Source organism: Haliotis rufescens, unplaced genomic scaffold (assembly GCF_023055435.1).
Source record: "Haliotis rufescens isolate VD_foot unplaced genomic scaffold, xgHalRufe1.0.p SCAF_49, whole genome shotgun sequence".
In the NCBI taxonomy this organism is placed as follows: Eukaryota; Metazoa; Mollusca; class Gastropoda; order Lepetellida; family Haliotidae; genus Haliotis; species Haliotis rufescens.
The window spans coordinates 212994-240633 of NW_025964212.1; the positions used below are offsets into that span (position 1 = coordinate 212994).

Sequence of the window (27640 nt, forward strand, 5' to 3'; positions counted from 1 at the left end):
TACACGATAGTGCGGACATCGTTTCTAAAGAAATATATCAAATATAATAAAAATTCTTTACTTGTTGTTAAAATTGTAATTTCTTCTCTAAACATCTGTGAAGATATAAAGGTTTGCTGAGGTAGATAAACCAGGTATCACAGTTAGTTAAAAGTTTTGCAGTCGTACAGACATGTTGTGAATATAGAGATCATAAATATTTGGAGTAAACATACTTTACCAAATGAGATACTAGTTTAACGAATCAGAATATTTATAGTTTAGTTCTGTTGAACCAATTAAAATCAAAACATAATTTCCCCTCTTAAAATACTACGAACCTTCTGATAAAACAAAATTTACGAACTTTCTGTAAAAGAGCAAGCAATCTGAAGCAAGCATCTATTTTCCGCGTTTATATTGTTAAGGCTGTGGCTATTTATACTGAAAAGATCAGGGAGTTAACTCTAAAACTAAATACTTCAAACAATCAAACTAGTGTAAGCGATTCTTGGATTTGATATACATGTATGTATCTACATATGAAATATAACTATAAATGCATTGAATATGTGTGACTGTGTATCATATGTCAAACTTGAAATCTTACTTAACCTAACATTTGGAAGGGAATCCTGCGTTTTCCCATATCGGTTGCAGGATTAACATCTTAAAACCTTGTTCCAAAACTTATGCTTTGACAGACACTTAATACTTTGAATTGTTTTGGTATTTTGCAAATAAATGTAATTGTTGGCATTTAACTAGAATAATGTTAATAAACTTTTGCTAGAGGTTACAGTTAATGAATTTGTCGTAATGAACAGACGTTGGCACTGAAATCACATAAGAGACGAAAACTACAGATATACAAGTATTGGAATACTTGGTTTGACCTTATATCATATGATAGGTTTGCATTTGAACAACCATGTAAAACTTTAGTATGCATGGATGTTTGACGGACAAATATTGTTGCATTCAAAGCAGAGATATATCTTGGATAATGTGTTGGTTCCTAGAAATACAGATCGCGAAACATGAGTGCGCTTTGATCATACTCAAATACTGCATGCTGTAACTGATACCAGATTTTGTTAGAATCGTTTTATTAACGAAACTAATGAAACTGATATTGTTTTCAAAGACGTCATCACACGTGCAGAGGTGAAAATTATGCATTTTAACACAGCGTTAAACGAGTTATAAAAATGTATTGAAAAGCGCCTTGCCATCGAAAATCTGGGAGATGTAAAGACAAATCAAAGATAAAACTATAAGAAGATGTTGATACGATAACAAAGAATCACCACTCTTGATCCTTGGGCGCGTTGCAAGCCACGAATCGCTAAGAGAAAGCAAATTAATCGCTCATCCCGGGGTCTGCAACAGTTGGAAGCGCTTGCGCACTCTTCCATTATGGCGGCGCAACTACCGCTTGATTGCCTTGACGTTATGAAGATCATAATAGAAGAGGCTCGATGACGAGCTGATGAAATTTATGACTACTTTGAAAATGTGGAGCAGACTGAGGATGATGGGGTGTCAGCTGCCTTTGCTCATTTCCTCGTTGATCCAGTCAAGAATTTCTTCTTCCGCTGTCAAAGTCAGCCGCCATTTTGGTTTGACAACGAAGCGACCTCAGCCAGCGATTGTTTCGCTTGCAAGCGGCTGAAAGTTAGCGCACTGTTGTGAAGCGAATCGCTGTACATCGCTTACAAGCGATTGGCGCTTTGCAACGCACCCCTTATACCTTATGGCTGGAAAACTACCCTTGCGACGTTAAACTTTGTGCATTTCACTCTACAATATGATATATGTGTATATTTGGTGTGTTCATGTGTGTAGTTATGCAGATCACACATGTATTACAGAAATGCATTATGCGTGATTTGGTGCATGTATGTATTCATGTATATATATATTATTAGATATTATTGTTGGTGTGGTTGTGTATACATTCAACCTCATGTATGCTCTGTAATCACCCTGCGTGATTTTCTTTCGAGCAATAAACTTCTGTTCTGTTCTGTATGCCCCCAAGAGCGAGGAGAGTTAATTACCCGAACCCGCGTGGTACCGGTCTCAGAGGGAGGAGTCCACAGTGACAAATGCCTACAGTCTAAAACAAACATTTATATGCTTCATTGGTTTTACATGCTACCTCTCTGCAGAGTTGAACTGGCCCATTTTAGTGTACTATTGCCTACAGTGACAAATGACAAACACTAGCAAATGATTATTCATACATTTCTTCTGATATTATATGGGATTATATTGATCGAAGTACCCAATTCATGACGCGCCTTCTCATTGGCTGGCGCCGTTTTGACGCACTGCGGCCTTCGAGAGGAAAACTCCGCGAAAGAGGGTATCGCTGTGGGGAGCTTGATATGCAAAAACCATGATCCGCTTTCATGACAGGGAGAAATAAGGTCATGTCAGGTCACACGCAGATAAGCATATGTACTCATTGATTATAGCTTCAGACAGGGAGCTGCTATTTTAACACTCACACATAATGGCCTCGCTGTGTAATGGGACACCGGTATGGGTAAGTAGTCGATTTAAGCTATTGTGTGTGCATCTGTTTCAGTTTATGTTCATCTTTCACTATCTTATAATACGTAAGTGTATCATGTATAGGGGTGAGGAATGTACATGTTCATAGCAACATCTGATCTCACGTTGACAAGTTACTGCTATTTCGTCGAGTCTTTTGGTGACGTGATGTACACGTTTTATTACACAGCCAAACCCCGTTAATCCGGTAGCCCCACTTTCTGGACAGTATCATTATGGCTACAAAACTATAGTCATTCCTACATACGATTTACCCATGCTTCGTTTATCTGAACGGTACATGCTGGATTAGTGGGTATCATTACAATGAATTCTATGTTAATAAACTGAGTACAGATCTATACACCAATGTTTGATGGCAACTAAACATGAAACAAACAAGAAATGGTTAATTGATGGTATTGTATTTGATACGGGTATCACAGCAGCGTTGTGGACTTTAAGTTTGCAGTGTTTTCGGCGACTACTTCAGCCTGGCCCATGGAAACGTTTGGTAATTTTCTTGTCAAATTCAATTTTTTACGTGTACATTTCCTTTAACTCTGCACTTTACGACAATATGGCAATATAGATTATATTTCAAATTCCCGGCATGATTTTTCATCAAGTTTTAGTTGATCAGTACTCTATGGGCACATAATTATAATAGCCACCCGTAATATCTAGCTCACAGAGTAACATATGTCTGAACAAAGGAAGATAACCAATCACACAACTGATATACAGTCAAGTCCCGTTAATCCGACATAATTGGTTGAATATGATTATGTCGGATCACGTTAATTAATGGATAACCGAGTAACTTCTTCTTCTTCTCTACTACTGAACCGTGATGATGTACTACTACTACTACTACTACTACTACTACTACTACTACTACTAGTACTGCTACTACTACTACTGATCTGGGAAAGAAACGATCTTCAGCCACACTGTTACCATCTGCCAGACCCGTGGACATCCGGGATAGAATAGGTCTTCAGCAACCCATACATGCCGTAAAAGGCGACTATGCTTGTCGTAAAAGGCGACTAACGGGATCGGGTGGTCAGGCTCGCTGAGTTGGTTGATGCATGTCATCGTTTCCGAATTGCGTGGATCGATGTTCATGATGTCAATCACTGGATTGTCTGGTGACACGATCAATTACAGACGGCCGTCATATAGCTGGAATAATGCTGAGTGCGGCGTAAAACAAACAAACCAACAAATACTACTACTACTACTACTACTACTACTACTACTAATTTCATACACGTATGTTCAAGTGTGACTATACTTACTAGTAGTAATACTTTAATACAACGAACACCTCAGCTTCTTGATTCCCGGGTAATGTGTTATCAGGATTCTTCTGTCTCCTTCAGGACACAAACCTGACCTGGTACAACACATGGCCTCAGTTCACAGACTGCTTCCAGTCCACGGTGTTGGTGTGGGTGCCATGTGGGTGGTTGTGGCTGACCTCGCCGTTCTATCTCTACTACCTCCTGAACGTCACACCGACGTCACTTTCATCAAGGCATAAATATATAGCAAAATTGGTAAAGTGTACTACCCTCGAAAAGATATATTGTCCCAGAATGTTCTTGAAAAAACAACAATGATGCTTCAGACTGTCAACTTGTCAGCCACATAAATGCATTGTTGCAATGTGTTTTTCTAAAAATGTATTATTCATAAGACAATATTTATGGTCATAGTTTTAATTGAAATAATATCTACATATCTCCAGACACAATCAAAGACAAAATATTTTTATAGCCTGTATCATGCTGCCCATTTAGGTACCTGTGATGTTCCGTGATTTGTTCATATAATTGTCCCAATTGAATAATTTGAATAATTTCAGCAGATAATCGACAACTGATTATTCTCTTGCGTTGACGTTTTATTAAAACCCTCGCAGATGTAAAAAAAGCTGTTTGTCGATATTGAAGAGGGCACCCCAAAACATGTGTGACTAACCCGCATGTACACTTGGTAGGAATTGGTGAATTGGAACATGCATGGTAATAATGTGATACGCGTGTCACGTGACATACCCTATCTGTGTACACGAGAACAAAATGGCATAATATTTCATTGTGCTTGTAGTTCACTCTCCTGTCATCTGCATCTCAGATTAATCTGATAACAGTTTGTCAGTGTGTTGTTGCATCCTACAAAGCAGAACTAAAATGTGTGACTGCCGTCAGTGAAATGACTTTTTTGTTATACGCCATTCTAAAGAAACGTTCTTTTATGTTGACTTTCAGATCATATGCTCGTGCCTTGTCATACTATCTGTCATACGACTCGTCGACCCTGCAGACAGTTACAACACCACCATCTTCTCTGCCTTGTTCATTGCTCCTGCAGTCCAGGCAGTTACCTTTGTAAGACAAAAAAACATAAATCCAGATCTTTGTTCACACAAGTAGAAGTAGTTTGATATTAATATCATATTGAGGGCACGGTTGGCTTAATCGTCTTCGTGCAGAGTTGTTTCACTTAGGCGTTCCATACACCCATGTTCGTGTGTACGAACTCCTGTTCATCCTAATTACTTTTCGTGGTTCGTTAGCACCATATCGGTGCTCATTAGTTTCATCGGAGTGGTAAAGGAGCATCACTTGAGGCTTTCCTCGCGCTCCCACATCAAGCTGACACAACATGATATAACTGTTTACATTCGGCAAAACAGGCGGAATTAGTTATCGCAGAAGCATGTGGCGCCATCCACTGCATCAATACGAGATGACATTCTAGCTTGATGTCTTGTCACTCTATGATCTGCCTTACTTAGGGAGAGAGTGTTACTAAAATACTCACAGCTTTTGTTTTTTTCAAATGTCGATTAAACATTCTGTATTTTCAGATTTGCCGGTGTAATTGAGTATTCGATGCCCGGAAAAAATGACATTTGAAAATTCTGCCTAACGCCCTCGGTACCAAATGAAATACCTATCACTGGCTTGATTACTGTGTTGGCGACCAGGCGTCTGTGCCACTGGTCTCATTAATAATTCGGCGTAAAACCATCGCACCCTCAACGCTGCAACCAAAGAGTTACCATACATAGGGACTTTTGTACAATACCAATGCATCCTTTCAGCTATCTGCTATTTGTTACAATAAACGTTATCCGAAGCATTTGAACATCCTAAAAGTGTTGCCTTCAAGAAATATTTTGCCCAAACAATAAATTCTCCAGAACTGGCTAGCAACTTCCATTAGCACTATACCTATTTGCACATTGGTAGCTTGATATAGAGATTGTCCACAAAACCACATGGTCGTTGGTCAAAATTAAAAGACAATTTACCTCTTAAACGTACTGTTTGGGTAGGGAGGGGAATAAGATCAAAGTTTACTTTCCTGTGTCCCCTTCGACCATCTTGGACGTATTTCAATAGTATACAAACCTTTCAAAGAAAAGACCATTTCAATCAACATTTGTGAAACATTAAGTTGATGTATCCATAAATCAAGTTTATAACCGGAATATAAACAATGCCCCAGGTATTTGAACATTTTATTGGTGTCTTATTCAGCTGTTTGCTGCATTGCTGCTGCTCCTGGAGAGGAAGAAAGGCCTCATCACTTCCGGGGTGATGTTCACCTTCTGGCTGCTGCTCACAGTGGCTGGCATCGTCCCCTTCTACTCCGTCATCTTCAAGAAGGTAAACAATCCTACTTATTCAATGGCCGATTAGACACATTAGTTGACGTGAATTATATCTCCACAGTCAAGTATGTTAACTGAGGAATTAACCTTCGACTTGACTCTGAAACCTGACATGACCATCCTTACTCTGTACTGCATTCCAAAGCTCTTTTAACATCCATACACAAAGTGACATATTTCTGGTTCCAGCAAATGTACTACCAAATCGGTGCCTAAAAAATTAACCATAATCCTAAAGGCAATCAAGACATTTCTTTCTTTATGTTCACAGATTGTATATACGACAAGTGGAATTATTACGATTACAACTGCCATCCACTGTGTTGCAAAACGAACATATTTCCTGAACGTAATTCTAATTTAACATATCGTTTTAGTTTCAACAAAATCAGTAAATGCGCTGATCGTCTGGTCAAGACTCGAATTTGAAATAAAAGATACTTTTAAAACAGACAAATCTCATAAAATGCAGACTGAAAAAAACTATCCACAAGTCTGTATGAAAAGAGGAGGACCAATTGTTAAGTTCCCCTTCATGTCCAGCATCGCATCTACCCAACCTTTGAGGTACAATAGAGCTGGCCCTTTAAAGAAGATTTCAAAGAGCGTCACATACATCAACTATGGTTTGAAGAGTGTTTGATATCTAAATTATCCCTCTGTTTCAGCAATACGAGCGAAACATCCTCAAAGATGTAGCTTTCTACATATACTATGGTCTAGTATTGTTAGAGCTGATCCTGAGCTGTTTTGCAGAGACGTCTTCCGGATGGACTTTGCAGGACAAGGTATGACTTGTAACCCACAACTCAACATATACAATCCATGTTTCCGCAGAGCGTTTATAACTTGGCTTCCTCTCCACACGTTCTTGTCATCTAAGTCTGTTCACATCACAATAAAAGAGCCAAAACCGCCAAAATCTCAAGTCGATTGCACGATATGTAATCAATTTAATTACTAATTGTAGCGAACTCATCAATGTGTCCAATGCTGAAAGTCTGATATGACACAGTAAACATATTACTTCCAATGTCAGATACATTGGAGCTTCATGAAGATCCTCGTTAGAATTGATGCACATCGTAAGAGGCGACAGGATCGGTTGGTCAGACTCGCATATCTGGTTGTTGCATGTCAAAACTGTCTTTATAAATGTCTTTAATTGCTTACTTTCAGAAACCGTGTCCTGAAGTATTTGCTTCCTTTCTCTCAAGGATTACCTTTTGGTGGATGAACAGGTCACACTACATAACATGATATATGCAGTAATCGCTATCATTGGTTAAGAATATATTTTGTCATAACTGATTGCATCATGTGAGGGTTAAAACATGACTTTGGTTATGCTTGGGTTTGTTAAGAAAGAGAAGAGTAAAATGTGGCTCCATTTTATTGGGGAATAATTATATAGTTTAGATACCGACACATAACAATCATTCTTTGTCAGAATACTTTGTGAAATGTGTCAAATATCGAGAGAAAAATGATCTTCTCCAACATTAACCCCAAAGCCATGACATAACTGAACAGATGCATTTTCCTTATTCCCTCCTAGAAGGACCTCTTTCAAGTAACTAAACTGTTAATCTATAGTTTCATCTGGGTTTAAATTGCTGTTTTCCACCAAATATGACTCTGAAAATTGACATTTGTGAAATTTTCCAATAGCTTATTACTGAGGGGATATCGGAAGCCTTTGACAGAAACAGACGTCTATGACATTCATCCGGATGAATCGTCCGTCCACACCGTAACACGGTTTCTGCCACGATGGGTCAAAGAGATAAACAAGTCCAAGAGAAGGTAACCATTTCCTTCTATTTCATTCCACTGAAGGTCTGCTCTCTGTGGACAGTGACAAACAAGAATTAACTATTTAGAGACTAACCTACAGCAATGAGGAATTGAGGATTATCAATGTGAGGTCATCAAGGGAAAATAATCCGTCATTCACAGTTGCGAGTAGGTTGTCTTTTATATTGCACATTTTATGTTCTGATAAATTGTGGAAACATTTTGGTCTTTTTGCAAACAGTGAAAACAAAGGCCAACTGTAAAATTACAATGCTCAGTGAGAAGTACTGAAAATAATTTCACCTATATTCATGCCCTTATGAGTGATTATTTTTTATTATTCCCCCAAAAGAAAGTGTGTTAAAAATATTGATTCTGTGACTTCACAAAACCTTAAAAAGCAATATGTGGTACATGTAGTTTGGAAGATTACGATAATACACAGAGTTCATCAAGCGTTAATGGAAATATCTTTGCATGCGTCGCTTACGTCACAATCTCAATCATGGCAATCGTAAAGCCCAGTACCGTGTGTGTCAACCATTGGACTGAATGCCTGCACTGCACCTGGAACCAAGACACTTGCGGAGCTGCATACCATCCTTCTGGATTATGAAGAGCTTGGCGTAATTGCTGCCGGTTATGTGGCCCTGATTAACGTTGATGTAAACGTCTGTCAAGCTCACCCCATATATGCTCAATTTGGTTGAGATCCTGTACGTGTATGCTTTGACCTTTCAGGAATCTTTACAGACTTTGAGGGGTCGAGCTATTTAATACTGAATTTTTTTATGCCGACGTTGTCTCTCACGGTACAATTCCCTCGAGACAGCAGCACAGTATCAAGCACGGCGTCATGCATTGTGTAAATTACAATGAATGTCTGGATGTGATGTTCCTGGACAACTATGTGGGTCAGCCTTTGTTTGGACGATCTCTTGTGGTGCCACATCGAATGCCCTGCCATAAACTTGGCCAAGAAATCATAACGTGCACATAAAACCTTTTTCACTTTGCCCAGATAAAATGAAGCATGCAAATGGTCAAAGATCATCGATGTTAACTCTATGAAAGACGGGGGACGGGTGGCCCCGATTTAGTTTCTAGGTTTGTCAGCACCATACCCGTGCTCGTGGGTTTCACCGAAGTCGTAAACGTCTGAGACCTGCATCACTTTGGGCTTTCCTCCCACATTAAGCTGACACGCCGTGATATGACTGGAATACTGTTAAAAACGGCGTTAAACCCAACTCGCTCACTCACTCACTATGAAAGACATTAAAACCGTTTTATGACACTCCAATATTGACTTTACTTACATGCTTTCAGAAGACATTTCTTATGATTAAGGAAATGTTTATGTCGTTTTTCTTCACGTGCAGCAATGCAACGTGGAATCCTTTCCATGGATGATTTTTTTTTTGAAAGTAAAACTTTCGTTTTTAGAGTATATGTGATATTCGACTTCACTTAGTGATTTGACCTATGAAGATCCGGGGTAAAATAGGTCTTCAGCATCTCATGATTGCCGTAAAAGGCGACTGTGCTTGGCCACGGGATTGCGTGGTCAGGCTCGCTGACTTGGTTGATCTAGGTCATCATATGCCAGTTGTGTGGATCGTTGCCCTTGATGTCAATTAGTGGATTCTCTGGTCCAGACTCGAATATTTACAGACCGCCGTCATATAGCTGGAATATTGATGAGTGTGGCGTTAACCAACAAATAAACAAACAAACACTTACTGATTGATTCCACAACCTCTAACTGAATACCTGTGTATGTCCTTAAGTTTCGTTTGTAGAGCAAACACGAGAGACAGAGACAAGAAAGTGTTATATTCTAAAACACTTAATGAATCTCTGAGTCTGGATGCTGATGATGAAAAGGCCCCCTTGTTGATAAAAGACAAAACGATAAAGATGACAGAAGCGGATTTGACTCCCACTAATGACAAATTGTCCCTCACAGTGGCGTTGTGGAGGACGTTCTGGTTCGACATTATACAGAGTCAGCTATGGAGATTTGTGAACGTTATAGTTAAGTTTGCTAGTCCTTTGATACTCGGGTAAGTACTGCTATTGTCATTGCTATCCAATCAATCATTGATATGTTTTACTGTGTGATGATGTGTAGTATGGCGACAGTGTAAATTAAAACGAAGGTTTCTTTCACACACAAAACATCCTATGTCTTTCTTTTCTCAAACTTAAAGAAATGCGTTCATGCATCCTTGAGATAAAGGGATAATAATTAGTAAGATGAACAAGGGAGATGTGTAGTTGTATGGATTAAAAACCTCAACCTTATCTGATATGTTAACTATTAATCATTCATCATTTAACCTAGTATAAACATCAATTATCCAAATTCCTATTTTACATTGCTTGATAACAGTGATAGTATCTGCACTGAAACGTCTCATTCATTGTAATTACAAATGTATTATTGCTGACTTCAGCATAAAATGTGACACCCTCGCTTAAGTCCAACTGAAATTTAAACATGTATGAGACATTCATTAATTTAGGGCATTTCGTGCCTACGGTTAACAAAAAATATTTTACATATACATTTGTACGCAATCACTCCCCTGGACAGTTTATAATATACATTTTCATCTCAGTAAGAAAGACCCAACACTTTTTATTTCTTCTGTAAACTATTTTCAAATCCAGATATGTTTTCAAAAAGAATGTCAGACCATCCCTCGGATACCAAATGCTCGCTCCCTTTGAAAAATACACTCACATTGATAAATATTTATTACAGCCTGCTCGTTAACTTCACAACAGATGGGACAATACCCACGTGGAAAGGTTATGTGTTGTGTGCCATCCTCTCTGTCGCAACTTTAACTGGGACAGCATTTTCTCAAGCCAACTGGCACCAAGGGAGAAAGGTAGCACTGCGGATCGCTGCTGTCACCATATCTGCAATATACAGAAAGGTATAATTGAATACTATTCCGTGTGTCATCTTTTATCCCGTGTAGCCCATTTTTATAATGAACTGCTACAAAACTGAAGTATTTAAGATGACATGAATCGTAATTCTACCTTATAAATCAAAATGTACGGGTTATCAATGTAAAGGAAGAAAAAGATACATAATCTTTCCACTAACTCAAGTTTTCCTTAAGGTGAGTGAGTGAGTTGGGATTTACACCGATTTTAAAAGTATTTTAGTTATATCACAGTGTGTGAGCTTAGTGTTGGAGGAAAGCCCGAAGTGACGTGGTCACGTTTACCACTTCGGTGAAACCCACGAGCACGGGAATGGTGCTCACAGGAGTATCTCCCTTTTCATAATTTTAGTGGTCCAAGTCTTCAACACATACGTTTCTTACATTTATCATAGTAAACTATCAATTCACATGTAGGGGACACTGGTGACACAAGTTGCATCACTTTGGCGTGCCAGGAACCTCTGACAGGATGTTCGAATCCCGGTTCGACCTGATTGTTTATAGTTTTGTCAGCACAACACCCATACTTGCGGGTTTCAGTACTAAACAACTAAGACCTGTAATTATCTTCAAAGGGCGTTAAACCAAACTCATTGACTCACTGGTGACACCTTCAATTTTTCATAAACATCAGTCTTTGAGGATGAGCAACAAGGCCAAGAAAAAATCGACAACTGGGGAAATTGTGAATCTGATGTCTGTGGACGTAGAACATTTGCGCACGTTCATTTTCTGGGCCTGGGAAGCATGGGCGCATCCTCTAAGAATTGTTATTGCCCTGTACCTCCTGTACCAGTCTCTGGGAACCTCCGTTATCGCTGGCATGGCGGTTTTATTTCTATTGTTGCCCATCACCACTATTTCCACGTTAAAGTGGAAAAAGTATCAAGCTGAACTGATGAAACAGAAGGACAAGAGGATGAAGATCATGAATGAAGTACTCAGTGGAATTAAGGTAGGATAAGTAGTGGTGTGTCACAAATCAGGCAGGAGTGACTGCTACAATCGACTTTATTCCAATGACACAAAGATACTATTTTCTGCTTTGTTTCCAGTATGTGAATTTCAAGTCATTATTTTACATGCTACTCTGTGGTTTTTGAGAGTCTAAATGCAATGAACTTGCATGTTTCCCTGTTGTTCCAGATTCTTAAACTATATGCCTGGGAACCGTCATTCCAAGAGAGGATCCTTGAAATCCGGAAGCAAGAACTTCACATTCTGTGGAAGATCTCCCTCATGGAGGTTTTCGCCACCTTCTCCTGGACCCTTATTCCCTACCTCGTATGTCAATCAACTATCATTGCAACATAGATCCTGTAGTGTTTCTTGTGTTATAGTATGTAAAGAAGGATCTACCTCGTATGCCAATCAATTATCATTACAGCACACTTCTGTAGTGTCTCAATCAACTATCGTTACAACAAACTTCTGTAGTGTTTCAATCAACTATCATACACATCTGTAGTGTTTCAACCAACTATCATTACAACAAACTTCTGAAGTGTCTCAACCAACTATTTTTACAAGAAACGTCTATAGTGTTTCAATCAACTATCACTACAATTAACTTCTGTAGTGTTTCAATCAACTATCATCACAACAAACATCTGTAGTGTTTCATTCAACTATCATTACAACAAACTTCTGTAGTGTTTCAATCAACTATCATTTCAACAAACTTCTGTAGTGTTTCAATCAACTATCATTTCAACAAACTTCTGTAGTGTTTCAATCAACTATCGTTACAACAAACTTCTGTAGTGTTTCAATCGACTATCGTTACAACAAACTTCTGTAGTGTTTCAATCAACTATCATTACAATTAACTTCTGTAATGTTTTAATAAACTATCATTACAACAAAGTATTTCTTTGCCAATCGCATTTGGTGTAGGGCATGTGTGATCATTATTATACATTTGTATAATGTTCTTATCATTATAGTGCTCATATGGATCCTTTTGAATAATTTGTATCTTACAGGTATCGCTAGCCACGTTCGCGACATATATCTTCATATCTGAAGATCACTATCTCCGACCCGATGTCGTCTTTACTGCGATGTCACTCTTAAGCATCGTCAGACTAGCGGTCAACGGTTTGCCTGCTTTCTTCTCAGATTTCGTTCAGGTATTTGACCTTCTGGGCCTTTTGAAATATGGTACTATTGGGCTATTGAATGTGTTTCTATATATTGTACAAACAGTAATAAAATACATACTTGCGTGGCTGATTCGATTACCGTTTCATGATCAGTTCATGATTCCAGGCTATGGTGTCACTGAGGAGAATAAACAAGTTCCTCAATACAGAAGATTTGGACGATACACAGATCCTGTGGAATTCCACACAGAGTATGCAATTGTTATGATATTTCACTAATTATGTAACACGAAAGCATGCCTTTGAAAGCTTCAAAGGCAAGCGTGTGAAATTTGGTGGTGGGTTGGGATGAAATGGGATAAAAATATACGGGACTAAAATAACTAGGCCTCGGGTGGTCTTATAACCGGATGTGCTGACAAAATGGATCCTTGGGAACCATCAATATATGCATTGGATCAATGGCATAACAAATGAAAATGTCTCGAACATAATCCAACCCCCCTCGCACTCCCCTCCCTCAAAGAGAGTGAATGTACTTGTGTGTTCAGATAAAATCATCAGAAAATGCATACCGTCGTCAGTGTTCTCTTGTTCTTGCCCAACTTGAACCATGCGGATATATCGTGTATGTTTAGGAAGAAATAATGTAACACCTTCTCCATATGTCAACACCAGTAATCATATTCATAAAACAGATGCTGCACTGACGATTACAGACGGATGTTTTCAGTGGACTTCTGAACAAGGACCAGCTCTCACAAAGTAACTAAACCATATACCTATCACAGTCGACTTTTCACTCATAGTTTTCTCAAATATGATCACATACCCCTGGTCGGACCTAAAATAGACATATCGATATTTTCTGCTGCCATAATCTAAAGAAAAATGAACATTATTCTTTCAGTATCAACTTGACTGTTGACGAAGGTCAGCTTGTAGCAATCGTAGGTCAAGTTGGATCGGGAAAATCTTCACTTGTATCTGCAGTATTGGGCGAGATGAACACGGTCAACGGCCATGTCAGTCTTAAGGTTTCTATTTTCTTTCATACTGTTATGGTGCTGGACAAAAAGAAATCAAGTAAAATACCCTACTCTTATTGAATGCATGCTAACTCGTGCTTATTTCCTGGCAGAGTCACGTAGCTTATGTGCCCCAGATTGCATGGATCCAGAACGACACCCTGCAGAACAATATTCTGTTCGGGAAGCCAATGGACAGACAGTGGTACGACAAAGTGGTAGAGTGCTGCGCTCTGAATCCAGATCTGGAGATGTTACCAGCTGGTGATATGACAGAGATTGGGGAGAGAGTGAGTATATCATTGCACTTGAGTGTATTCTAGAGTAGAATAGTCCGTCACTTTTCACTAGTCTCAGTAATCTGACCGTGCGTTGTAGAACCCGATCATTTCATCGCCACTTGCTACCAAATGGCATTCATTTAGGGAGGAGTGGTGACTACAGACTGGAATGAACCCCAGTTAGTCCATCACCTCGACTTTTGGTGAGGGAAAAATGAAGAGAGGAACGAGCAGAATCTGAAAGTGTATCATTGCTATATGGTATCAACTTGAGTGGTGGACAGAAGCAGAGAGTGTCTCTAGCCAGAGCTGTGCACAGCATCGTCTTCTGTATTGTATTTGTTTCCTATCTTGCCATCAGGGAATCAACATGAGTGGAGGACAGAAGCAGAGGGTGTCTCTAGCCAGAGCTGTCTACAACAATGCTGACATTTATCTGTTGGATGATCCACTCAGTGCAGTCGACAGTCATGTTGGGAAACACATATTTGACAAGGTCTTAAGTAGAAAAGGGTTGCTTGCAGGCAAGGTAGGAACATCCTGAACTATATATGTTACAGTCAATTTGTAATATGAGATTCACTTAGGCAAAATACAACATGCCCAGATTATTTTACAAATTGACTGAAAAAAATTGTCCATGTATTTGACAAACAATATTAAGAAGTTCAAATGGGCTGAAAACATCACAACAGACTGATTAAACTAGGATTAGAAGCCAAAAAATATTTCAAATATATATAGTGACTTTCGTTTCAGACATGTAAAACTAATGTTATATTTTTCTTGATTGGCATTTGTATGTGAAACTGTATACAGGCTGAACATCTGCCTTGGTTTTTCAAGAATGCTGCTGAAAACAACTTGAAACAATACTTGTCCACCCACTAGAATCTGCAACATGTTTTGTGCAATACTGGCTTTCACCTCTACCACCCAGACTCGTATCTTGGTCACTCACGGCATTCACTGGCTCCCAGAGGTGGACTCTATCCTTGTGATGACCAGTTGTCAGATATCAGAGACAGGGACATATGACCAGCTTCTTCACCATAATGGACCCTTTGCCCAGTTCCTACAGAAATATCTTGAGAGCAATGATTCCGATGTCAAGGATCCGGAATGTAGGTTGGCCATTTAACAAGTATTATGTGTTTCTCATAACAAATTATATATTGTTTATTAACAAAAAGTGTTAGGCCGTAGGCCTATCACACAGAACTATTTACAGAGAGGGGGAGAAAAAAGAATTACCACTATTTTACATATATATCTATACCCATGCACATTCATACACATACACATGCATATATACAAATAAATATTTAGACTGCATGCAATGACCGAAGTCGAAAAGCTTTGTAAACGTAGACTGCTAGATTTCGTATGATTTTAAAGTTAGTGGATGACATAAGAGCATTAAATTTATTTTTAGAAGGTGTTGTAAAATACTTAGGAGGAATGTATTCAGCTCTTAAATCACTATAAGCATTGCATATAAGCACAAAATGATATTCGTCCTCAATAATATTCTGGTTACAAATCAAACACAGTCTCTGTTCTCTAATTTCCTTAATTTATCAACCGGTCTCAATTCGCAGCCGATGGGAGGAGCAGCTCAACTGAGCAAGTGCAGCTCTGAATTTTGAAACATTTACTACATTGATATAGCTTTCTAAGCCAAATAAAATTTTGTAAAGAGAGTAACTTTGGGATTTAGTGCTAGATGAAACAACTGCATGCCAATCTTGCTCAGATGAGGCTTTTAAACGGTTTACAAATTCCGAAATAAAACTTCTATTACTAAATTGCATCTCCCATATGTAGCCAAAACCAAACGAATAGAGAATTTGTTTGATTTTAGAGACCCAATATTTTTGAAAAAAAGTCATGAGGAAGAGGTTGAAGCATTTTGAGAGATTTAATGACACCAAATAGGACCTTTTTAGCTTGTAAAGCAGCACTATTAACATGCAAAGACCAGGAGAGTTTTTTTGAAAGAATGGTACCAAGATATTTATAAGAACTTACACACTGAAGTTTTTTACCCTTGTAATACCACTTTTCATATTTTGATAAAATACCCACATTTTTAAATACCACTACCTTTTTTTTATCCAAGTTGACTGTTAGATGATAGATACTACAAAAACTTTCCAGAGCTTTTATGCGTTTTTGAAGGCCATACACAGTATCAGCAATAAATGCAACATCATCAGCAAACAACAATAGGAAAATCTGTACAGTGTCAGGGTGTAGCTGTACACCTGGAGTGCATGTTGATTCTATATACAAAGCTAAGTCGTTTATAAAAATAGAAAATAAAAATGGACTCATTACGCAGCCTTGCCGAAGTCCTAGAGGGCAATCAAAACATTCTGTAAAACAATTTCTGATCTTAACACAGCTTTTAACACAGGAATAGATGGATTCTAATTCATTTAACATTTTTGGGGACACACCTCTGGATTTAAGAACTAGCCATAGTTTAGATCTATTTACAAAATCGAAAGCCTTTTTAAAGTCAACAAAAAGAACATATAATTTACCACGCTTCTTAGACAGACAATGCTGGATTACAGACTGCAGAATAAATATATTATCAATAGTACTATAACCATTCCTAAAACAAGCTTGAGAGTCACAAATTTTATCATACGCATCAGACCAGGACGTTAGTCTTGAATTAAGTACAGACACATAAAGTTTACAAAAAGTGCTGAGCAAGGAGATACCACGGTAGTTATTGGGGTTTGAGTAGTCGCCCTTCTTATGCAGAGGTATGATAACACCAGTACACCACGACTCGGGAAACGAACCATTTTCAAATAAAATGTTAAACAAGGTTTTTTAATTGATTGATAGCTTGCAATGCTTCGTCTTCAGTTATACGGCTGTCAAGGATAGAACGTGTATCATCATCAAAAGGATAATCTACACCATCTTCTCTAGTATCATGAGAGAAAACGGTATGCATATCTTGGAATAAGTTTTAAAATGCGAAAACCAGTCACTAATGGGGATAAACGATTCCCTTTCTCCAACACCAGAGTATTTTCTTAACATTTCCCAAAGTGTTTTGCAGTTATTGATACTGGATGAAAGTCTGTCACGAATCAAATTATTAAAAGCTCTTTTGTTACACCTTACGATATCCTTATATGTTTTACGCTGCAGTGAAAAGGTTTGTAACGAAACATTATCCTTTTTCCTATTAAAAAAATCTAGTAATCGGAAGGCTTCTCTTCTGTCATAATCACATTCTTTATCAAACCACGGCCTGTCGCGTCCATGACGCTGAACAATCCTACGCTTTGTAAAATCTACTGCCTTCAACAAAGCGTCCGTAAATTTACTAATTGCTGCATTTATGTCTGTTAATGCCAACGTAATACAATCATCAAACAAATACTTAATTTCATCACATGAGGCATTTTCTCTTAACCGATCACCAAAGTTATCACGCCAAGTATACTTAATACAAACTTCCGGCTTCACATTCTCACCCGACATAGCATTGTCAATTTCAGTATCACGTGACTGAAAGGTTCAATTGATTGGCGCGTGGGGAGACTCGATCCGAGATCCGATGTTTTAATTCTTACACAATGTCAACAAATCACTTGTTGTGATAGCATAGTCAATCACGCTTGCGCCTGTAGGGGACACAAACGTAAAATCTCCCCCACTGGCATCAGATCCACAACGACCATTAAGTATAGACAAGTTTAGAGAAGCACATATATTAAGCAAAATTCGCTCAAACTTGTTCACAGTCTTATCGGATGAAAATCGCTGTGTGCAAAAATACCCTCACAGAGAAAATGACACTTGTCAATGTGCAGAGCTCTCATTATATCGTCCTCAACAAAATCAAAGTCTGTTCCAGTGCGGGCGTTAAGTCGCCCCCGAGGGTATAGAGACGTCCCAAAATTGTGGTAGTACATCTATTAACGCATCCTGGAGTATAGATACGCCGCATTTGTTGGCTTTATTGACATACCAATTTGAATTCTCTGGATTGATGTATACATAACCTATAAGAGTGTCCTTAGCATTATTAAATACAGATTTCTTTAGCAAAATGAAAACACAATTGTCACATATTTTTGACCATAAAATGGATTTTGGAAGTGTGTTTTTTATTAACAATGTAATACCACCGGATAGCCTACCTTGTTTGGAGATTTGACAAGCATCAACATTAAAGTAAACATATTCCATATTTGAAAAGTCGTAAGCTTTTAGCCAGGTTTCACACAATCCTATAATTGTAAATGTACGTATGTAATTAAGGAGTTCATTGTCATTGAGTTTAGATAGCAATCCGTTGACATTCCAATATAGTAAGTTCAGATCAAAACACGGTTGTTGCTTGAGCTGTCGTCGCACCCCTATGTTTTTTTTCCTTGTTGCCTCGTGAATGGAGAGAACGTCCCTGATTACCCACTCTGTCGTTGCCAATGTCGATGCTGCTACCTGTATTAACAGAGCCCACGTTTCCATGGTTGCTGTCGTCACGAGGGGGACGTCGGTCAATAACGAATAGCTTGCCATACTTGTGGTAGCCGAGTTTGTTGGCGTCCTTCAGCTCCTGCAGCTTCTCCCACTGGCGTTTCGTCAAGTCACTGAATGTATGATATTTGGAATTTACGACGATTTTACAGAATAACTCAACAATGCATCTAATAGTACGTAATGAAAGGTCATATAAGATTCCAATTACCTCACTTTGACGTTGGGTTTTAAACAGTAACTGAAATAAAGAAGAAAGTTCTACAGCGTCTGGAATCCGTGAAATCTGGCGAGGAGACTGACGAAGAGAGTGTCACATTAATGTAAGTTAGTGTCACTTTATCAGAACTGATCACTGTGTATATCTGTGTATATATGTGTATTTCTGAATGTGAAACATAATACTAAAAATATGCAAGAGTTCCCTTTCAATAATTGGAAGAAATATCTGCCAAAAACAGACCCCATTGTACGATTTCGACAATATCATCATGTGTTTATGAATCCGTATCAAATAGTGATGGTGCCAGGTGTTCGCAAAATGGTGAACGTATCCTGACCATCGGTGGCAACCGTCACAAACACATGCAAAGGCAGTGTTCACTTGAACAAACACGTGAACATTTGGTTCAATTCAAAATGAGGATTTGAATCTGACCTTTTGGTCACTGATGTGTCAGATGTGTAAATGTCCTCCTCGTGTCTACTGTACAACATTTTGAAAGATTTACTGAGGCCTTGAATGTTGTAACCCCTATTACACAGATGAGCAAGAGTCATGCAACTCTTTTGAACGTTTTAGAACAAGAGCATAACATTGTGAAATGTGCGCACCAAAGACTGTAGTAGCTGGAATATTGCTCGACGTAAAATAAAAAAAATGTTAACTTTTGGAAAGTTGAAGTCATCCTCTTGTCGTAAAGTTTTGTGGATAGTTGTTTACCACTATGATTCCTTAGGAACAGATATGATTGGGAAACGGATTAGCTGTTTCACTGGTCTCCAGTTTAGGTGGCTAAATTAATGGAAGAAAATTGATTATTTGACCATTACCGAACGATATCAGGTCATCAATATATCCGAAGCTTCTTGGCCAAATTCCCTTGTTTTGTATTTGCTTATCCGAGCAGAATGCTTGATTCATATGTATAAAGAAACAGATCAGCAAGGAGGGGAGCGCAACAGGTGCCCTTGGGGATGCCAACTGTTGATTTCTCAGTAAACCTTTCAAGATAGAAAGGTAACTATATCTATGTTCACCACGTTTTGTGACAAATTCTCCGTGGATAAAGGAATGAATTCTGAAGTTGCACAAATTGATGATTTGTCAAGGAATCATGCTATATTTATCATACTGACATTAAAGTGCAGCATTTTCAATCCTATCCGAACTCAGGCATCTGGATGTACCAGTATTTCCACCTAAACGTATGTTGTGTTTGTTTTTTGGACATGCATGTGCCACAGGAAGTCCCTGATGAAGAGCACAGAGCTGAAACAAGTCGAACTACCGAAGGAGAAAGAACCTGTGAGCGAGAACAGTAAATTGATTGAGGAAGAACAAGTGGAGACTGGCAAGGTCTGTGCAAGTATATGTACCTCTGATGGTCTAACAATAATGTTTTTAAATACTATATATATATACATATTTCTTTCACTTTACAATAGATCATTCTAAATGTTTTATCCTGTCAGTTGTTTCTGTTACAAATATCCTCTGTTGGTCTCACAATAATGTGATTTAATACATATTTCTACCACTTAATACATATCACTTTACAACATATCACTTTACTCTATATCCTTCTAATGAATGTTTTAATCTTGTCAATTGTTTCTATAATAAGAAAATATAGAAATATTTATTATATTTCAAGGGCGTCATAGATTCAGTAGACTACGAGTGCATTAACGTTGAATTAAGTAACCATCATCTTGTTCCAGGTGACATTGAGTGTGTTTCTGGCATACGGCAGAGCTATAGGCCTTTTGATTGTGTTATTCTCTCTCATCCTGTACGCGTTATTTCAAGCAACGTCGATAACCGCAAATACATGGCTTAGCAAATGGACTGATGACACCTCCCTCAACAACATGACCCTTCTCCCTTCAAATAGCTCAGGACGAATGGAGAAAAATAATTACTATCTTGGAGTCTATGGTGTCTTGGGTGTAGCTCAAAGTAAGACTTGACAGCAAGCAACATGTCTGATGAAAATATTGTATTTGTGTTCTGTTTCTGTTATGATACATTTTATGAGGCTTAAAACATGTATCTGAATATATTGTATCATGTTGACTTATTATTCAAAGAGATGCTAATGTAAAACGTACTTTTTATGCGGATCGACCATTCAAAATATTTTCAATATCAGATGCTATTTTGTTTTTTTATAACAGCCGTTTTCATCATGACGTTTTCCTTTCTGTGGAACCTAAAGACGGTCAAAGCTTCTGGAATTCTCCACTTAAACATGCTGAGGAATGTTCTGAAAGCACCAATGTCCTTCTTTGACACCACGCCTACGGGCAGGATTGTCAACAGGTTCTCCCAGGACATGGATACCATCGACACCAGGATGCCGAGTTTGGTGGAGTACGCCACCAACACATTGTTCCAAGTCCTCAGCAGCATCATCGTCATCTCCTTCACCACGCCCATATTTCTCGTCGTTGTCGTCCCATTGGTCATTCTATACTACTTTATTCAGGTAAGCACAGCTGTACTTCAGTGTTGACTTCACAAACATAGAACGAAACTAGGTTTAAACGTTTATGGGAGTTTATGGGCGTTTTGTTTGGGGTCGATCATCAAACATGTCAATTTTCTTGGAACGATTTGAAATGATTTTTCTGTTTGACATTCAATGAATAGCATACCATATCGATCAGGAATGAGTTTTGGTGTTTCATGAATATATTTACATCCATATTATATTTACAGAAATCAAGGGCAACAACAAAACATGTTCGTGGCTTTTCATATTTATCATGAGATGGTTTTCTTTCCTATTTTAGCTGTTATCAAATGATACCAATCAGAATTCAATCCAAAAGTGTCAGGGCGATGTTCATGAGATTTCACGATCGTAATTCCGGGATCTTGAAATGGGTAAAATTACATGAAAATATGTTTCGAATCATTGCCATTTGAACCGTCATATGATCTCCTCCATGGTCTTGTGGTAACACAATTCATACTGTTCGCAAGACCTGACAGAAAAAGGTTCGTGTTTGGAGACTTGACTGCATCCACCCACAGAACTGAAGGTCGGGGGTTGATCAGCGTCCTACCAAAAGACGTTAAAAGATTTGTTTAAGTATTAGTTTGTATTTATGTTACCCTGCCAGGCGCTCGGACTTGTACAAACAGACGTGCGCACGCACGTACGCACACACACACGTCCCTATATAAGTGCAATAATCTTGGACGCGATATTAAACTCCATTTCACCTCACCACATAACAAAAACATGTTTGAGGAGTCATCTTACCCTACTCGTAGCATAGCCATAAAACATCTTGTTTGTTTAGCGCTTCTACGTAACCACCTCACGGCAGCTGAAACGATTAGAGTCCAAAGCTCGCTCCCCGATATACAGCCATTTTGGGGAGACATTATCAGGGGCCAGTGTCATCAGATCCTTTCAAGCTCAGTCAAGGTTCATCAAGGAATCCGAAGACCGGGTAGACACAAACCAGAGGTTCTCCTTTTACGCATTTGGTGCTCTCAGGTATGTGAGAACAGTTTTATTGAAATCACGTTGTCTGAAGCCAGTTTGACAAGCTACCATTCAAGGCATACTCTCACATGCAGGCCATTGAAACCATTGCTAAAGCAGCACAGATGAATACGTTCAGAGCAGGGGTTCATCACACAACGGGCCTGACATTATTGACGACCTGTCTGTAAATTTTTGAGACATAGTTTTACATTGAATTCGTATCACGAGGACACAAACTGTGTTACTACTGCTTATAATTAATTAAGATACCCTGACCATTTAACAATGCATCAATATTAAGGTAAACCTTTTTTGCGGACACTTTGTACAGGAAGTCGTCTCCAATCTGCATTCGTTTTGATATATATCTGTGAAAGCCAAGACTAGTTTCCACAAAAGACTTTTACAAAAAAATGTTTGTTATATAGGCATGCTAGGATCCTATCATCCCAGGATCCTATGGGTTGAATCCCAGATGCACCATGATTATGATCCATGGTTTGCCAGCACCAACCCTTTGCTGTTGGGTTTCACCGACCCGTTAAGATCCGGGGTAGAATAGGTCTTCAGCAACCTATGCTTGCCGAAAAGGCGACTATGCTGGTCGTAACGGGATCGGGTGGTAAGGCTCGCTGACTTGGTTGATGCATGTCATCGTATCCCAATGCTCGATGCTCATGCTGTCAATCACTGGAATGTCTGGTTCAGACTAGATTACTTACAGACCGCCGTCATATAGCTGGAATATAGCTGAAGTGCGGCGTTTAACAACAATCAATCAAGCAAGCAAGGGTTTCACAAAAGTGGTAAAAGTCTAAGAACCGCATCGGGCTTTCCGCCAACATTAACCTGACACGCCCTGAAAGCCCTGAACGCCCTGAACTCCTGTACAAAGTGGTGTTCGACCAACTCATTCTAAAGAAAAGTGTTTCATTATATCATAGTATGTATTTGACAGATGGCAAGGTGTACGTCTGGAGATTATCGGAAATATCATCGTTCTGGCCGCCTCCCTGTTTGCAGTCATGTCACGTGACACCCTGTCAGGAGGTCTTGTAGGCTTGTCGATCACCTATGCTATTGAGGTATGCACATATCTCCTAATCAATCGGACTCTGACAGGGATTTCTTCTGATTACAGAAAGTGTTCTGTTGCCTTTAGTTTCAGCCAAATGATTTTCTTCTCTAGAATTGGTTTTTAATACTGGATGTAAAATCTGCCGTTTAGGTCATGGATGTTCAATTGTATCCTCAATTTAAGTTTTCGCTTTTTCCACAATCATTTAACAAACCATATAGCATCATGTGGTGGTGGATTGCTGTGCGGCTGAAGATTCCATGTGAACGAGTACCCTGCATTTGTGGATATATATATATATATATATATATATATATATATATATATATATATATGAATTATCTACAAGAAACAACCAATGACTAAACACTCAGTTCAATGCTTACATATGTACATGTGTAGGTTGAGTACATTTCATATGTATGTTATATGTTAGAACATGCACATCTTAGTACTGAGTACTTCATCTTACGACTAAACAGTTTATGCAATATTACTAATTTGACTGTTGGCGTTATCAATTTACAATATTTGTGTATGTGAATCTCAAATAAATTAGCGTAGAGGTTTAAAAGTATTGTCCCCATACACACATGACAATACTGGTACACGGTAAGGTGTGGAGTTGTGTATGTATTGTCTGCACATGTAATTAGCGTATACCCTGTATTCCCCAGTCAATTATATGATAAACTGTTGCCGTTTGTGACTTTGTACACGTAGTTTGAAAACACAAAGTACAGGGATCAGTTCTAGAACAAAACAGTACTGGCATCATCACTATCAGACAGTGATTCATGAACACGTGCTCATGATTCAGTAGTATTTGTACAAGCGAGATGTCTTTTATTATAAAGATGGTGGCCATTGTCTTGGTGGTCTGGGGCACGGGTCGCCCAGTCGTCTAAGGCGCCGCGATTCGCTGTGCAGAGTTGCGTCCCTTGGGCACGCCAGAAACCTATGGTGTGGGCTCGAATCCCGGTTCACCCCGATTATGTTTCTAGGTTTGTCAGCACCATACCCGTGCTCGTGGGTTTCACCGAAGTGGTAAACGTCTGAGACATGCATCACTATGGGCTTTCCTCCCACATTAAGTTGACACACCGTGATATTACTGAAATAATGGTACCCATTTTCTTGGTGGTCTACTCATGTACATACATGTAGGTCCTGCGGTGTGTCTGTATGGATTTATTCAGGGTTGTACATCGACTTCAGATTACCGCTAACCTGAACTGGATGGTGCAGCTGGTTTCAGAAGTAGAGACACAGATCGTTGCCGTGGAGAGAGTCAAAGAGTATACGGAAATAGATTCAGAGGTAAAAGTAAAATACTCTTCATAGAAATGATTAGCATGTCAGCATGTCATTTTGTTATCGGTATAACCTTCAGGGATTCTGACGTGTTTTTTAAAATAAAAGTTTAATGATTTTTCTCATCGAGATGGACTTAAACATTGAATGTTCTTTTGTATGAATCACACCAGCCAGCATGGAATGTACCCGAGAGACGTCCAAATAAGGACTGGCCACAGACGGGGGTAGTGAAGTTCCTCGACTACTCAACTCGGTATAGAGACGGCCTTGACCTTGTACTCAAGGGAATCACTTGTACTGTGCATTCCAAGGAAAAGGTAAATTATTGTTAATTTTACAAAATATACATTTATTATATAGTCTACGCTTTCAACACCAGCTCCTCAAATGGTGTTTGTCGTATGTGTGTTACAGACAGGGAGATCGTTATGTACACATAAATTAACAAAATCTTTGAGGCACTTTTACAAATTATTTTTCAGGTGGGCATCGTAGGCAGGACGGGAGCGGGGAAGTCCTCACTGACGCTGTCCCTGTTCCGGCTGATAGAAGCTGCAGGAGGGGAGATCAACATAGATGGCGTTGACGTCAGTACACTCGGGCTGCATGATCTTAGGAGCAAACTCACCATACTTCCTCAGGTAAGCGTTTCCTTGTCATCAATATTGGCGCCATACGCGTTGACATTTCATATGATAGAGTTTATAATAATAACCGGTTTGAACTCTTGAATAATTAATATGAAGAAATGCTTTGAATCACTCTTGCAGGATCCTGTATTGTTTGCTGGAAGTCTGCGAGATAATGTTGACCCCTTCAACAAGTATTCCGACAATCAGATCTGGCGGGCACTGGAACAGGCTCATCTAAAGACGTTTGTGGAGACGCTACCTGACGGACTGGAACACGAGTGTAGCGAAGGAGGGGAAAATATGAGGTACCGGACTTAACGCTGTTTCTTGTTACTTAACATTGTTCCTTCTCAAGTATTATAACTGTATATTTAGTGTGTTATTACTGAATATATATATCTGCACAACCAAAACGCTATAACGTTTTTGGCATATTTCAGTGTCGGCCAGCGGCAGCTCTTGTGTCTGGCCAGAGCTCTTCTGAAGAAGACCAGGATCCTGGTACTGGACGAGGCTACAGCTGCCGTTGACATGGAAACAGATGACCTGATCCAACAGACCATTAGGTCAGAGTTCAAGGACTGCACGGTGCTGACCATCGCCCACAGACTCAACACCGTAATGGACTACGACAGGTCACTTTTCTTGTTCTTCGTATTATTATTATTTTGTAAACTCATGTTAACTGAATGGACTTGGTGGGGTCATAGTACCCGTTGATGTGAATCGATGCTCCGAATATTAATCACTGGATTGTCTGGTTCCGATTAGGTTCTTTACAGGCCGCAGTCAAATAGCTGCGAAAGATAAACAAACAAACAAAGGTGAATAATAATTGTTTGTTTGTTTGTTTTTTAACGCCACACTCAGCAAAATTCCAGCTATATGACGGCGGTCTATAAATAATCGAGTCTGGACCAGACAATCCAGTGATTGACAATATGAGCATCGATCAACAGGAATTGAGACACGATGACATGTATCAACCAAGTCAGCGGGCCTGACCACCCGATCCCTTTGTCGCCTCTTACGACAAGCATAATCGCCTTTTACGGCAAGCATGAATCAAATAATATTTGAATTGCTTTGTTTATACCATCAGTGATTGAACTTAACATGCATCTTTCAGGATCCTTGTCCTGGACAACGGCTGTGTGTGTGAGTTTGACACACCCTCCTCCCTGCTGCAACAGCCTGACAGCATCTTCTACAACATGGCCAAAGCTGCAGGGTTGACATAATACATATCATTTCGGTTGTACATTTTTATATTGATTCAACTACAAAATAAACAGCAGGACATTGAGTGTGACAAGATTAATTGTGTGCCACCATCCCCATCTATATGGCTAGTTGTTCATGCTTTCAACCACAAGTGTGTCAAGCCCAGACTCGGTCATTTCTGGCCGCTCTACCATAGATGGCATATTGATCACTGACATCCACTTGGACGTTTCATTATCACCTATTTTAAGGATGTCACTGCTAAGGGACCGATATATTTGATACTATATGTATCGAGATTATGTATGCTGCCAGCTACAGCTACAAAACCAGATACTCTTTTACTGCAAACTATGAGCCTTGAAACAATGTCATTTACTATGAGCCTTGCAACAATGTCGTTTTTTTTCTGGCCGGCAATCTTTTTTTGAGGCCCATAGGCGTGTCAGAAGCCAAGATCGTGAGTTCGAATCCCGGTTTATCCTGATTATGTTTCTTGTTTTGCCAGTACCATACCCGTGAACCAATTGCCTTCCACGCCAAGCTGACATACCGTAATGTACCTGAAACACTGTTCAAAGCGACGATATCACACACTCAGTTTATGGTCCACTGAAAATGTCAGTCTTAATGTTTTCGACTGCTGACATGATGGTATATGATACGTATGGTTAAAAAGTATCCTTGACACAAGATATTTGTGTGTAGTTTTTCACAACATTTCCTAAGATCAACATGGG

General features: G+C 39.1%; 1 protein-coding gene across 1 annotated transcript; it reads left to right on the top strand.

Annotated features, from left to right (window-relative positions):
* Positions 1 to 2448: 2448 nt before the first annotated feature.
* On the top strand, positions 2449 to 26982 carry LOC124139044 (multidrug resistance-associated protein 1-like). The gene is made up of 30 exons (XM_048383515.1): positions 2449 to 2533; positions 3930 to 4106; positions 4821 to 4940; positions 6099 to 6227; positions 6901 to 7020; positions 7412 to 7473; positions 7904 to 8038; positions 9832 to 10095; positions 10800 to 10977; positions 11630 to 11950; positions 12142 to 12279; positions 12981 to 13127; positions 13267 to 13351; positions 13799 to 13865; positions 14011 to 14137; positions 14242 to 14418; positions 14771 to 14938; positions 15350 to 15533; positions 19163 to 19247; positions 20392 to 20503; positions 20869 to 21106; positions 21325 to 21635; positions 22459 to 22658; positions 23608 to 23734; positions 24946 to 25047; positions 25215 to 25361; positions 25527 to 25685; positions 25815 to 25981; positions 26117 to 26311; positions 26806 to 26982. The coding sequence occupies exons 1-30, from the start codon at positions 2501 to 2503 to the stop codon at positions 26915 to 26917; spliced, it is 4587 nt and encodes a 1528-aa protein (XP_048239472.1). The 5' UTR covers positions 2449 to 2500; the 3' UTR covers positions 26918 to 26982.
* Positions 26983 to 27640: the final 658 nt, after the last annotated feature.